Here is a 15,278-nt window from a genome sequence, read left to right as displayed (position 1 = left end):
AAGATTTATCGTTAATCTTCGTTAACAAAAGATTTTCACATATTTTAATATGTCAAGTTTTCCATTTCATAGAGGTTTGTTCCATAAATTTTTTATTCCTTTCGAAGTTTGTAGAAGAATTGATGAGCTTCTTTAAATTTTTGCTCTTTTTCCCCTGTATTTTAAGTAGAAATTAATGATTATTAAAGACATTTTGGCTGGGGTATTCCAAAAGGCGATATGTTACTTGGCATAAATTTAAAAAAACCTACAAACTAAAGACAACCTCGGAGTCTGTTCTGCGGAGGGGGGGGGGCAATTTTTCTCTGACCCTCACAAGAAAGTATGCGCTAGTGTTTTTTTTTCTCCTTTTTATGCCTGTAGTCCAAGAGGTTTCGTGGCAGGTGTATAAAAATAAACAAAAAGTATATATTAAAATAAATAAAAATATAAGAAAATAAATTCATAAAAATAAATAAAAGAATAAAAAAAATTAAAAAATACACACGGCACAAAAAAAATATTCAAAATCGGCCATCAAGGCCATATCAAGAGGAGGGGTTACCGGGTTTGAATCCCCCCTTGAGATTTCTGTCCCCCTCATTAAAAAGTACATAAATTTATATAAACAAATGTTTGATAGTTTTTTTAATTTTTTTGTAACCCCTCTCCCCCCGTAAAAAATTCTGGATACCCCCTTGCAGGCTATGTAAAAAATTACATAAAAAATGATGTAACAACACCCTTTGCATTTTTCTTGGTACCCTGTAAGGCCAGTACCTGTTTAATTGTCAACCAAAATTAATGTTCCCTGTAACAAACCTGTGACAGCCCTGAGTTTCAGCTACCAAAAATACCAAAATTCTCATTTAACGTTGAAATTTTAACACTACAGAAAAATTACGTTTTTTTACGATAATGAAAGACAAGTAAGTCAGGGCCGTATCCAGGGGAGGAGTTAGGGGGTTTGAACCCCCCACTACCCCAAAATGTTTGTCTGACTCGTAAAAACGCAACAAAAATGGACATAAACAAATTTTGTATGCGTTTTTTGAGGGTTTTTTTTTTGTAAACCCTCCCCCACAAAAAATTTTTTTTTTAGTAAAACCCCTTCCGAAAAAAAATCCTTGGTACGGCTTTGCAGTAAGTGATATACCTTTTTTTTCAAGAATTTCAGAAACAATAAAATGATATTGATATCATATCAACAAGTCCATTTCCAAACTAACTCTTTCGGAAAAAAAAAACAAAAAAACAGGATATACCAGATTTTGAAAAAAAGAGTAACTTTTATATATATTAAGAACCAAACAAGAGAGGAGAAAATGGGCTGAGCCAATCAATATAACTTGTTTGGTTTGAGACGATGGGCTTAAGGGTTGGGCACACGTAGCTTTTTTCGGCTCCGATTTACCAAATCAACGCTGATTTGCAATGAAAACGGCGCCGATTTGAGCTTTAAAACTTTTCTAGTTTTCGGTGCTGATTTACAAAAAAAGCGCAGTATTCCATCGTGATCACCAGAAAAAATAAGAAATCATCAATCGTTTCCTTTTCTTCAGCTGGAAAATCGAAAGAACTATATAATGATATTAATAATTAAATATTTAATAGTAAAAGAATTTAATAAATAACAATGAAATAATTAAAAAAATCTAATACAAATTTTTTAATAAAATTAAATTTAAAATATTAGACATTTTAATAATAAAAGAATTTAATAAGAATAAAAGAACTAAATAATAAATTGAGATCGATCATGCAACTACTGACAACTTTCAGTTGACTAATGGTGTCCATGATGTTTAGTTTTGAAAATCTCGCGTAAATGACACTGGTTTTGTACTGGTATCTTTTGCCCACTGATCTGCTGAAATCGGTGCCCTTTGGATTCAATTTTCAAAGCAGAAGAATTTCACATAACATTTTTTGGATTAATGCAGCCGATATATATACGAAGCATTTGGACTGGGATTTCAGGAACAATTAAACAAAATTATTTATATTAATAATAAGTTCCGCGGCAAAAGAAAGAGAAAATACACAACATCGAAATTAACTAAACAGACGGACTAAAGGATGATGGAGTGAAAATCGATAAAAACTAAATATGTGCTGCTCTCCTTGCAGCACGGCCAGCTGTGCTGTTACATCGGGTACTCAACACTTACGAATTACTTCACTATATCTATGCCAAGGAGGGAGATAAAGTAAGAATTTACAATATATAGAATTTAAATATCATAATATTTATTAATAAAATACAAAAAAATGTATATTAATTAATTAATTATATTAATTAATAGGTTCCGCGGGACAAGCTGTGGGGAAAGGGTTGCCAGGAGACATTTATAAGTGGCGGGGGAAGGTTTTCAAATAGACGTTACGAAGGAGATGAGTATATCCCCTGAATATAGACAAAGAAAACAATTATTCAACAATGCAAAGTACATAATAAATAATATTGATATAAACTAGCCAGGGCAGACTTAAGCACAAGTAAAACTGCAGTAAATCAACTAAATGAAACAGGAAACAAAAATCAATAAAAAAAAAATATTTTAAGAAGGCATATTATAATGCTCATGATTTCAAAAACTGCCTTTTCAATTTTCTCTTTTTTTATTATAAAATTTTTAGATGTTGTATCTATTCCAACTAGACATATCTACACATTCACAACCAAGTATCTAATTACACCACCTGATTACGTAGTAAAAATTCGATCACTGTCCTCCCCTCCACCTCCCCTCTACTTATAATTAGGAAACTAAATTCGTAATATCTATTTCAATTATATCATAACTTACTAGAATTTTACTAATACAATTTTATGTATTCTATTAATAAATATTATGATATTTAGATTCTATATATATTTTTTAATTTAGATATAGTAAATTCTACCTTTATCTTCCCCCCCCCTGGCATAAATATAGCAAAGTAGTTCGTAAGTGTTCATTCAGTTTTATCGATTTTCACTCCATCATCTTTTAGTCCGTCTGTTTAGTTAATTTCAATGTTGTGTATTTTCTCTTTCTATATTATATTGATCTACAAGTGCCATTTTTGTATATGACATGGGTTAAAACATGAATAAATGAATTAATTAAGAACAAAAAATATCAATTGAAAACAATGGGAAAAAAGTTATTAAAATATAAATATTCTACATTATTAATAGCATGCTTAATCAGCTCTGATTATACCCTGACTACAAAGATATAGATACACGCATACCAAACCCTTAGGCGAGAGCGGAAAATTATTTCTGGGGGCGCACGGAGAGGTGGTTCAAAAGAAAAATGTTGACCCTCCCCCCTCCACCCATGGAAAAAAGCAAGTATGTAAAAATATATTTATGACCGTTTATTTCAAATTCAATTCTGCTTTCCAGTTTCATTAGGACATTATGCAACTTTGTATACCAACAAATTTAATTTAGTTAATCGAAGCTGGAAATAAATAAACTCGTAAATAGTTTTAAGTAAAAAAGTCTACCTGGCATATACACAGTCCATTGTCCGGTTAGAGGGTCAATATAGTAAGTAAGACTTGAAGGGTCTACCCCTGGCTCGGGAGGTGGAGGGGGCTGAACCAACGGTTCACCAGTTGTAGGGTCCAAGAAGAGAGGTACATCTTTTGGGTCTAAGCCAAGAGCAAAGCATTGTGCTTCATGATTTTTTGCTAGCTCTTCCCTCACTTTCTTCCTCTTAATTTCTTCTTCTTCTTGTTGAACTTGAAGCATAAATCTTTGTCTTCTTTCATCTTTGGAAAGACTAAAATAGTACAAAAGTATTTAATACAAATAGGACACAGGAGTGCTAAAACAGAGCTCTAGGGAAAGGGATGGGTGTCTCCTTCCCCACATAGACGGCACACAAAGAATCCCCGCAATGAATTGAAGGCAAATATTTTCAAGCATTGGCAAGAGTCTGGTCAAATTCCTCATTACAAAATCATCTACTTTTGTTTGAAAAAAATAAACAATAGAAAATAACAGAAAATATAATAATATGAATATAATGAAATATAAAAAAAGAGTTATATAATAGAAAATACTGGGAATATTAGACAATTTCCATGTCGACCTTGAGATAATGGTCTCAGAGATGTCATTATTTTTTCCCAGCCATGTCCCCTCCCCTCCCCCCGGTAGTCGAAAGTGGTTTCAAGTGCGTTCATCATACAGTTAAATTTTCTGAGATCTCAATTGTAAAAACCAGGAGACCCAGGTCTATTGGTTCCTAGTTTGCAATATTCATATTTTAACCTTAATTTTGTCATCCTGAATAACCTTTTTTTTTTAGCAAATAAAAGCATGCCTAAATTATTGCTGTGCTTCCTTGCACACCTAGAACCTGACAAATTGGGTGAAATCTTGTTAACATTTCATCCATATACTTTTTAAAACCTGCGTTGAATAGTGTACTGTAACTCAAGAAAAATCCCCGAAATCAGGGATGCGTCGGAATCACCCGGATTTTTTTTATGAATTTTAGGAAGATTTGTATGAGCTCTGAAAATTTTCCGGCAAAACTCCTATTTTTTATTGGCTTTTAAATTGAAGTATTGATGAAGGGAGGGGGAATTAACCATTCCTAGGCATTAATCACACCCTAAAGGATAATAAATTTATTTATTAATTAAATTAATTAAATTAATTTTCCTTAAATTAATTTTCCCTACTCCTGATAAGTTGCTGTTTTTTATTTACATTTGAAGTAGGAGCCGAAGATCCACGTTACATCCCAATGTTAACAACTCCATACCCTCACTTCACACCCTAGAATTCCCAAATACAACGTTCCAATCTTAGCTCCGTTTTGTGGGTAAAGTTAGCTATTAAACAGCTTTAAGCCTTTGTTCACCCTGAATGAAAGAACAAACAAACATAGGCACATGATGATCTTGCGCCACCAGGAAACTTACCAAAGGGGGTGGGAAGGGCCAAGTGCTTTCAGTAGCTTTTTCAATACCAGGAATTAAATGGGAATATTTGTCACTTTATTATTTTATACATTTTTTATGTATTTTGTTTCCAAGAGGAGGGGAAATACCCCTTCAACACACTCGTCCCAGATGTTAGAAGCCACACATGCCAGACTTTGACCTTAATTATGAAAAATTCTCGGGGTAAGGGGAAATTTACTCCCAAGAGCTTTACTTTTAACAGGATTGAAATCGCAACGCTTCTCATTTTTGTATTTTTCTGCACTTTTTTATGTCTTCTTGTGTCCCAGAGAAAGTGCTATTTACCCCCCTCCCCAGCTCCTCCACTTCAAATCTTAGAATTCATACATACCACACTATAATCTTAATTCTGTTTTGTGGGCAAAGCTTTAATAAGCATGATCTTAGACAGGGAGGGGAGGGGTGCCTGGTTTGAATCCCTACCAAAAATATTTATCAAACCAGTACAAAAATAGCAAAATATATGTAAAAAATGTCCATGGGAAGATTCCCCCCTCTCGAATAAAAATTCTGGATATGACCCTGACATAGAAGCTAAGGGGCACAGCCAAACCTAGCCCCATCTTCAAATGGCATACCGGATAATCACATGCTATATTTTTTTTCCAAGTACAAATTTTTTTTTCCAACGACAAAATAGTAAAAACAAAACAGAAAGACAAATGTTTGTAATTACTACAATTACAAAAATTGTTGCTTGGGGTCATAATATTATGTTTTTTTTTTTGTTTTTTTTTGGTTTTTTTTTAGTAGCACACTCAAACAAATTATTGTCAGAGGTGCAACAAATGGATAAAAAATGTTACTAATGCTAGCACAAATTGTTTTCCTTTTCCCAATAGATTGGTCGCAAAAATTTAAATGGTGTTATGTGTAATACCTAAGCTCTAGCTAAACAAAAGAACCTAAAACTTTTCAAACAAGCAATTGTTTGTCTAAACGAAGTTGTTATGGCATCAAAGACAGAGCAAAAACACTTCGATGTCAAAAACTCTGGAGTCAGAAAAGGGATACGAGTTTTCAATATTAAGGGGCTTAAATAATATTAGGGGACTTCACCGTGCTAACTAATACGGATGCAATAACTCGAAAGGTGTTATGTTACACTATATCAATTTCATGGGAGAGTGGAAAATTGAAAATATGTTTTTATTCTTTGATGTTATTAAAAAGCAGGTGTTTATGGAAGAGGGATCCACGTGTGTTAGACACGTGTGGTTACACGTGTGTTAGACACGTGTGGATACACGTGTGTCATATACGTGGATATGACGACAAGAACTATGATGCCAAAACCTCCATTTTCTAACTATTTCTAAGAAGTGAAAAAACGGAAATACAACACATTTTCAAAAAAAAACATGATAAACCGCTGAAAAGTAAATATGATACAGAAAAACTTTGTTGGAGCAAATATTCTATTCCTGTTTTTTTGAAAGTCCGTTCCCAATCCGACCTATGCGTGAAATAAATAAAAAAACTAGTTTTTTCAACTGAAAGTAAGGAGCAACATTAAAACTCAAAATGAACAGAAATTATTCCTATATGAAGAAGTTGCCTCCCCCCCCTTCAATATCTAGCTCTTCACGCTATAATTGTTAGCACTTTTAAAAAGGCTTCCTATTCTAACTAAACGGCCTTTGTGTTTCAGGAGTCATTCTTTAAATATTGGGACAAATAGTCAAACTATAGCGTAAAGAGCAAAGTATTGAGGAGGAGGGCCAACAGTTCATATACGGAATAATTTTTATTAATGTTGAGTGTTAATGTTACTCCTTACTTTCAGCTGAAAAACTTTTTTTTTCAACTTTATTTTTGATCAGTTTTCGGACAATACTGGCAAATCTGGTTCACCCTCCATGAAAAAATCCCAACCCTCATGGGAAACTCCCCCGTGGAAAGTTCCTCCCATGTAAAACACACCCCTCCCCCCGTAAAATTCCATTTGGACAATTCCATCCTCGCTGAACCCCCCTCCCTCTCTGTAAAATTTCTTGTGGACGATTCAGCCTGAAAAATTCTCCTTGTCATGCTTTCATTTGAAAACGACTTTGACTTCTAGTCGTTTTTCGGATCAATCCGAAAATCCCCCCGTCCGTGGAAATGTTTTTCCTGGAAATCCAAATCCGCTGTAAATCTCCCCCAGACAATTCTCCCGGAACATCTCCACAGAAAGTAAGACAATATCGACATCTCCAGTAAGACAAGATCGACAATACAGACATCTCCACAGGGAAAGTAAGACAAATAAAAAGAATTGGAAAGGAAAGTAAGACAAGGAAAGTAAGACAAATAAAAATAATTTCGTATAGGAATTCTGTCAAATCCCCCTAGTGTAAAATCTGCTCTGGAAAGTTCACTCTCGGAATTTTCCCTCCTTGCAGAAACTTCTCCCCATAAAACCCCTCCCCAAGCACAAAATCTTTTTTGATCCAAGTTCGTTACCTTTTGACCCAAGTTCGTTACCACAAACAGTTTGATAAGGTAGTTCTTAAATTATTATCATCCGGCCATTTACCGAAGAGGGTTGCCTGACCTTAACAAAACTTGGTGAAAGGCAAAATTAATCACCAACGGTTACTCAAAAGGCTTTACGGATTTTTTGGTCATTATTAAAGACCAGTTGTTTATTATACGAAAGTTATTCTTTGGTATCTGCAGTGGGGCAACATATAAGCATTATTTTCTAAAAATTTATGCGATTAAGATAATTAAAATTATAAATAATCAAATTAAGATAATCGAATAATAATTATCGATTATAATTATTAAGATACTCGATTAATAATGATAGATAATCCATTAAGACAATAAAAATTAAGATAATCATAAATCGTATTGGAAAAAAATCCAAAATATACTGCAACCAAACAAGATCAGAATGGTATCAATGGAAAGCGATTGAAATCGATAAACGGGAAACTATGTCAATATAAAACGAACAGAAATTAATTTAAAAAAACCTTTTTCCACAAAATAAGTTTTTCAAAGAAAAGTAAAGAACTCCATCAAATCAAAAATAAGCAAAATAAAATCAAATAATCTACCAAGCGTGAAACTACCACAAATCAGCATCAATAAATAAATAAAACCCAAAACGAGCAGAAATTAACATGAGTAAGGCTCAAAAACCATATGCCTTCCCAAGGCCACAACATAATTTGCAATTTACTGACAAAAATACAAATGAATGTGCATAATCAGTTTAATATACATATACTGATATTTATTAATTAAAATGTTAATATTATTTGATTTTTTAAAGTTATAAAAGTGAAAACATATATATTTTTTTCAGTAAAGAGTAAATCATGTTCTGGCCTTGGGAAGGCATAGGGGTTTTGAGCCATACTCATGTTAATTTCTGCTCGTTTCGAGCTTGACTCGGTTATTTATTGTTATTTTTTTTTCGTTTTGGGTTTTATTTATTTATCGATGCTGATTTGTGGTAGTTTCACGCTTGGTAGATTATTTGACTTTTTTTTTGCTAATTTTTTGTTTAATGGAGTTCTTTACTTTTCTTTGAAAAACTTATTTTTTGGAAATTTGTTTTTAATTAATTGATTAAAACAATAAAGACAACAAGAAAGGAAAAGTATAAATATTTGTTTGACTTTTATATAATAATAATAAATTATATTTTGCTAAAAGCTCTAGGACCATGGGAGTACAAAAGAAAAAGAAATTTTTCATCCAAATAATTGACATTGCATAAACAAAGAAAAAAACATAAATCATAAAAACCTACTTCTATATTTCATTTCGAGCCTGAGAAATCGTCCTAAATTGTTAACAATTGCAAAAAATGCATCAATCATTACATTCACCAGCCATCCTCTCTTCACACCTACACTCTCTATGCACTTCATTTCACAACCCACTCAATTCTTCATACTCATACATCACATGACCCACACTGTCATCCATACTTCCACACATTGGGCAAAAATAAGGACCATCCTGCCCTTGCCTTCTCCCTAAATACTTCCTTCTTACCCCTAGTGGTGAACTATTCCTGCTCAATTCAATAATATACTTCACGTCCTCTTTTTTTAAACTCAACTTAAACAAAACCCCTTAAACCCGGGTCTTCTTCACCGCCAAGGAGAGGCACATATTGAAAAGAAATTGATGAAAACGTGTGCTTTATAAAGAGAACCGTTCTTAACTAGGTCGACCGTGACAACACCTTTGTTCGGGGTTATGGGGGGGGGGGTTGAAAAGAAGTGACAAAAAACTGTGATTTATATGAAAATATAATAAACTAAGGGAAAACTGGATAGATGCCACGATTTTAAGCGGGACATAAATGAAAGGTACCCCATTTAGGTTACAACCCGATGAGCATCGGGTTGAGAGAGTTCAGAGAACTGAAGCAAGGATTATTCCATATCTAAGAGATCTTCCTGACTCTCAGAAAATCAACACTCTTCAAATCTTCTCTCTTCAATTTCGTAGACGGTGTAATGTATTACAAACACGGGAGTGGATAAATGTATTTCAAGGACTAACGTTCGGTCATGCTTCAAATATTCAAAAATGTCTCTTCTATCATAGAAGTTCTATGACCCTCAATTTCGCGAAAGAATTTAAAAGCACTTAGCGGCCAGTGGCACCAATTCATGAAAATGTTTGAGGGGGGGGATTATCGATTTTTTTAATGAAGTAAAAAAAAGTTAGTTTCCAAAACATACGAAGTATCATTTTTGTTTTTGTGATATTTTAAGATGAAAATACTGAAAAAGTCCTAAAAATAATAAAATGAAAAAACCTTATCTTCTCCCCATTTGGCACCCTTGGTAATACTTTTTAAGTCATTTCATTTCTACTTTAATTAAATGCTCAAATATTGATATAAGATTTTTTTATTTGCCTGCCATATTTATGGGAAATCTTACCATATTTTTTCATTTACTTTTTTATCATCGATATTTATAAGAAATTGAGTCAAAGATCTTGCTCCGAGCACTATTTTTAAGTCACAAAAATGGAAAAAAAAATAAACTTTACGTTCTTTATTGTAATCCATGTTTTAAAAAGTTTTAAAAGCACTTGACGACTTCTAAATAATTTTGTTCCTACATCCATTAATGATTATATTTCATTGTGGGACAAATTTAAGTTATTTTTTTATGTCAAATTTCGAAGAAAGCTTTCATTCAATTTTTCCATTTGTTTTTTTTTTATAATTAACATCGCTAAGCATTTAAGTTAAAGCACACTCTTGGACTTTTTCTTTCAGTTATGCAATTTTATTATTATTAATTTTTTATTTACATATTTATTATTAATCTTTCAGTTATGCAAAGAAACCCCGATCTATCTGCTATATTACAATCCCCAAAAAAATCCCAAAAAAGATACAGAATCCCTTGGCCTCCTTGAATTGATTTCATCTCTTTAATTTTTTCTAATTTAATCGATATATTTGGAGGTAGAATATACCTCAAATTTGTACGGCAAAAGCAAAATCTTCATAAGCACTAGAGATGCTTGATTTAACATTTCTTATAAACATAAATGTTCATGAGCGCTAGAGATGTTTGGTTTATTTCTTATAACCAACAATAACATAATTACAACTAAAATGATACTGCAATTATATTACAAATCTAGTTTAAGATATGCAGAAAACTTCCAAGTTATATCTACTCTATTAAACCTGCTTTTGAAAAAGGGTTTAAAATACTTGGCAGATTGTAAATAATATATACTTAGCACATTTGCTCAATCTTCTGTCAAAAATACTTCAGAAAGTGAGGTGTGGAAATTGTTTTCAGCTCGATATAAAAGGGATATAAGTTAAAACAGTTCGATTCAGAAAATATGGCTTCTTTTAGGTAGTGATCATTTTATATAGCTGTTCGGGAAGCTCTAAATTCGTAATTTCCCATATTCTTTGTTGCGGAGGGGAGTATCAACACTGAGATACTCCAATTCCCACAATTCATTATATTTTCAATTTTCTCGAATAAGTTGTTCAAATGCTGCCAGTTTTTTCCAAATAGTGCTTTGCCATGAAGTTAGAATTTTGTGATCGATGTCTTTTTTATTTTACGAATCACATGGATTCAATGCTTTCTGAACAAAAAAAAAACTAAAAAAAAACAAAGCTCAAAAACTGTGTGCAAACACACAAACAAAACACACCACAAACATAATGTAAAACAGAAAAGATGTTCCAGAATGTTTCACTACAATCCTCTTTACAATCAAGTAAATTTAAAACCTCTCAGTGGGAGATCTAATGTGGCGTCAATAACAGTCTTAACAAATACATCTGCTACCCTTCCCCAACGAAATATTTCCACCTTTACCGCCGTTTGCCAAGCCAAAACGGCAAGCCGGCCGAAAAATCTTTCGGCCGAATAACCTATAAAAGGATGCCCCCCACATCAAGTACTTGAAGAACAGAATTCTAAGACGCTCCACCTCCACTTGACATGATCTCCCAAGGCATGTTTCCCCTAAAACTTCATTTGGGAATACTAGCTGACACAATCTTAGAGGGGAAACTGATAAGTGATTGATTCGTGATATATCAGGTTCTAAAGATTAGCAGACTGGCGCAATGATTTTTTTTATAAAAGTATTCAAAACCTTTATACTCAAAATTTTATCTCAAATCAATCAATCAGAAAAGGAAGCAAATGGCGAATGGCTATAAGACACAGAAATCAACTCAATCAGTAAGATTACCTGTCAGTGATTTCTTTTCGTTTCCAATCCGGTGAAAAATGTTCTCTTTTCCGATAATCCCTCTCCAATCTATCATGGAAACTCCAACGATCGTTCCGACTAAAAGTAGATGAAATTACGGTTAAATATAAAACTATTAATATCTACCAATGGTTTGAAACTACAAACCGCCTGCTTTACCATCGGTGCACACAACCCATATCCAGGATTTTTGTTCGGGGTGGGGTGGGGGGTTTAAAAGACACATCAAAATTTTCTTTATATGCATTTTTGCTTCGTTTAACATCTCAGGGGGGTGGGGGTTCAAAACCCCTAACCCCTCCGGATACGACCCTGGGTGCACGCAAGAGGTGCCCAAATAGGGCAAAGGTAGAAGATCAAAAATACAAAATTTAAGGGAAAACGTATAAACCTTCTAAGTAGAACTAAAACAGTTTTCTAGATAACATAGAAAAGTACCGTCGTGAAATTCCGTACTTTTGAGGAAAATTCAATAATAAATTAACAAGAATTAATGAATTAACAAGAATTAAAACAAGAAGGCAAATGTCTAGTGGTAAAGTAGGCATCTTCTATGTGAGGGACGCAGTAAAATGTTTAAGAAACCATCAATATCAATCAATTGTTAGACGCCTGAGCTACAAAGCTTCCTGACTTATCATGGGTATCCATAAGGCAATACATAAGGCAAGTACCAGGCAATACTTCGGCAAAGACAATCAAATATACAAAATTTAAGAGAAAACCAAAATGCATTCTGAGCAGAAATAACACAGCTTTCTATATAGTATATAAACCACAGTTCATATATTATCCAGTATGATCATTCTCTATCTCACCCATTATAAAAACCCGGACCGGGGTGCGAGTGCTCCGGAGAACGTTTTGGCAGATACAAAACATGTTAGACATGCTAGACAGGTGCATGTCTAGCATATAAACATGCTAGACATGCTAAACATGTTAGACATGCTAAACAAGCTAATGCAGAAATAAGTGGGAGGAGCTTTTTGTTCACGAAGACCAGAAATGATCTGCGATAAGCTTACTGGTATATTTTGTCTACTGTGATGTAAACAATGTGTTGATAAAACTCCGCACTTTTGGTGAAAATTCAATAAGAAATTAACGAAAACTAAACGCGCTGCTATTCTCTCACATTTCCCTAGGATCTTGGGGATCCAGTTCTGAGTTTGAGATCTTGGGAATAATTGTACCTTAACCATTCCCCTAAAAAGTATATTCAGAATATATATTAAAAGTATATCAAACGTATAAAAATATATGAAAAGTATATTAAATGCATATATATATATATATATATATATATATATATATATATATATTATTTAAGAGCTTTTAATTTCTTTTAGAACTTTTGGGATTTTTTGCAAGTGAATCTTAGGCCACGCTGAATTCTTAGTGATAGTTCTGGAGGCATGATGGTCATCTTCGATGTGAATAGCCCAGGGATACATTTATAAAAACGATCTCTAAAAGAAATCAAAGAAAAAGCAGCAAATAAAATGGAAAGATGTTCAAGGTCCTTCTTAATTACCAAATTAAAAAAAAAACCTAAAACAAAATTAGAAGATTTTGTATTTCAAAAAGCAGCTCCTGATTGTAAACATTAAAATCTGTAAACATTTATTTCTATTTAGTGCGTATACAATTGCACATACATAGAAATTGTAAAGAATATATAAATGCTACCGTGAATGTTCGAAATTCGTGAATGTCGACATTCACCGGTGAATGTCCGAAATACCTTTTCTTTTCTCCTTGGATTTAGTCAGCGTTGCCAGTCAAATTTTTCAATTTAATGCAAGGTTTAATAATGACAGGTTTCGTTAGGTTAGGTTGGGCTAGGTTAAGTTCGGTTTTAACCCATTTCTGATACTTATAATTAAATTTAACCAAACCTAAACTGAATTTACATAGCCTAAGCTAACTTTAACTTTTACCATCATAGCTTGCGTAAGTTTGAAAAAGCTGACTCGCAAAGCTAATTGAATCCAAGCAGAAATAAAGGAATTTCGTTCATTCACGGTAACATATATATTCACTGCATACAGTAATGCATATACTGAAACGGAAATTGTAATTTGTACACATATGGTGAATGTATACATTCTTATTTGTATGTGTTTCATCACGTTAGTTTGTTTAAATATTTAGAAGCTAATGCACAAAAAACCTGTTAGGCACCTAGAACCTGGGCAACATCAAAATACTGATTTCTTTTTTCACTAAATGATTGGTACATCCGGGTTGCAGCGGTAGCTAGCAACCTAGTAAGAGACGATCACGTTCAATGTTAATAAATACAATATCCCATAACTCCTATAACTAGTAACAGATCAAAACAAAAACTATACCATTAGAACCACCTTGTTCGAAACCCTTGTATAGGAAACTTTCTGTCCCTTGGCTTGAACAGCAAGGGAAATATATTGGCTTGAAAATCAGAAAAGTGGCAGCTACTACAGCATTCTGCCTAAACGGAATCTTTTTTTCTCTCTTTTTTTTTCTTTTCCATAGTTAGCTTGGCACTGGAACATCGTAGAGAGTTGTTTAATGGCTCGTTTTAAAGTAAATTTCTAGATTTAGTGTCATTTGTAATTAAAACAAATATTTTTAAAATAGAATCAATTTTTTACGAAAAACTTCATTTTTCAGGTACAATATTGATCAATGACGTCATAATCGTGGGCTGTAGTCAGAGGCAACGCTATAGCGTTGCCTATAGTAAAGGCCATCCGGCTCCAATGTTTTATTATTTATTTATTTATTTCTAGGGGCAATTCATATGGAAGGGGTTGTCGTAAAAACTTCAAAGGTGGCTCATTCGATTGGAAATCGAGAGTTCTAGTGCCCTCTTTAAGGGTCAAAAGTTATTGGAAGGCAACCAATACCACTTCCACGCCCACCATTTCCCCATACACATCCAATGAAAGTTTTGAGATAGTCATTTTGTTCTACGTATTTGATCTTTAGATAGAAATTATGTTTTGAGGGAGATACTCCCCCACAGCCCTCAGGGCAAGGGTTGTAAGTTATACCCTGAGGGAATATAAGCTTTTTATAGAAAGCTTTGCCGTAGAAACTTCAAAAAGGGCTCATTCGATTGGAAACTCAAAGGGCTAGTGCCCTTTTTAATACTCGAAAGTGATTGGAGCACAACTAACCCCCCTCTCACGCCCACCTTTTCCCCAAACAAATCCAATCCAAATTTTGAGATAGCCTTTTTGTTCAACGTGGTTGAAAATTTCGGAAATTAGGTCTTTGAGGATGACCCCCCCCCCTCAGCCCTCAGGGCACGGGTTGTATGTTATGCCCTGGGGGCATAAAATGTTTTTATAGAAAGCGTTGAAACTTCAAAAAGGGTTCATTTGATTGGAAATTTAAATGGCTAGTGCCCTTTTTAATAGTCGAAAGTGATTGGAAGGACAACACCCTTTCCACCCCACCATTTCCCCAAACACATCCAATCAAAATTGTGAGATAGCCATTCAACGTAGTTGACAGTTCTGGAAATAATATTTCTGAGCATAGCACTCCCCACCCCCCCCCCACCCCCACCCCCAGGTCTTGAGGGCTAGGGTTATAAGTTATGCCCAGGGGGC

The 15,278-nt window shown here is 33.8% G+C and overlaps 1 protein-coding gene across 1 annotated transcript in view; it reads right to left on the bottom strand.

Annotated features, from left to right (window-relative positions):
- Positions 1-15,278, bottom strand: part of LOC148946370 (uncharacterized) — a 127,051-nt gene that overhangs the window by 24,500 nt on the left and 87,273 nt on the right. Inside the window, exons 9-10 of the mRNA XM_089098414.1 lie at positions 11,653-11,751; positions 3,481-3,758 (exon numbers count right to left, since the gene is read on the bottom strand). Coding sequence (XP_088954540.1) covers positions 3,481-3,758; positions 11,653-11,751 — 377 coding nt within the window. The remainder of the gene's footprint in view (positions 1-3,480; positions 3,759-11,652; positions 11,752-15,278) is intronic.

Source organism: Artemia sp. Qi Xiang Cuo, chromosome 12, assembly GCF_049724085.1.
Source record: "Artemia sp. Qi Xiang Cuo chromosome 12, ASM4972408v1, whole genome shotgun sequence".
Taxonomy (NCBI): domain Eukaryota; kingdom Metazoa; phylum Arthropoda; class Branchiopoda; order Anostraca; family Artemiidae; genus Artemia; species Artemia sp. Qi Xiang Cuo.
The sequence above is the reverse complement of the archived record's forward strand: the minus strand, read 5'-3'. Positions and strand labels throughout refer to the sequence as shown.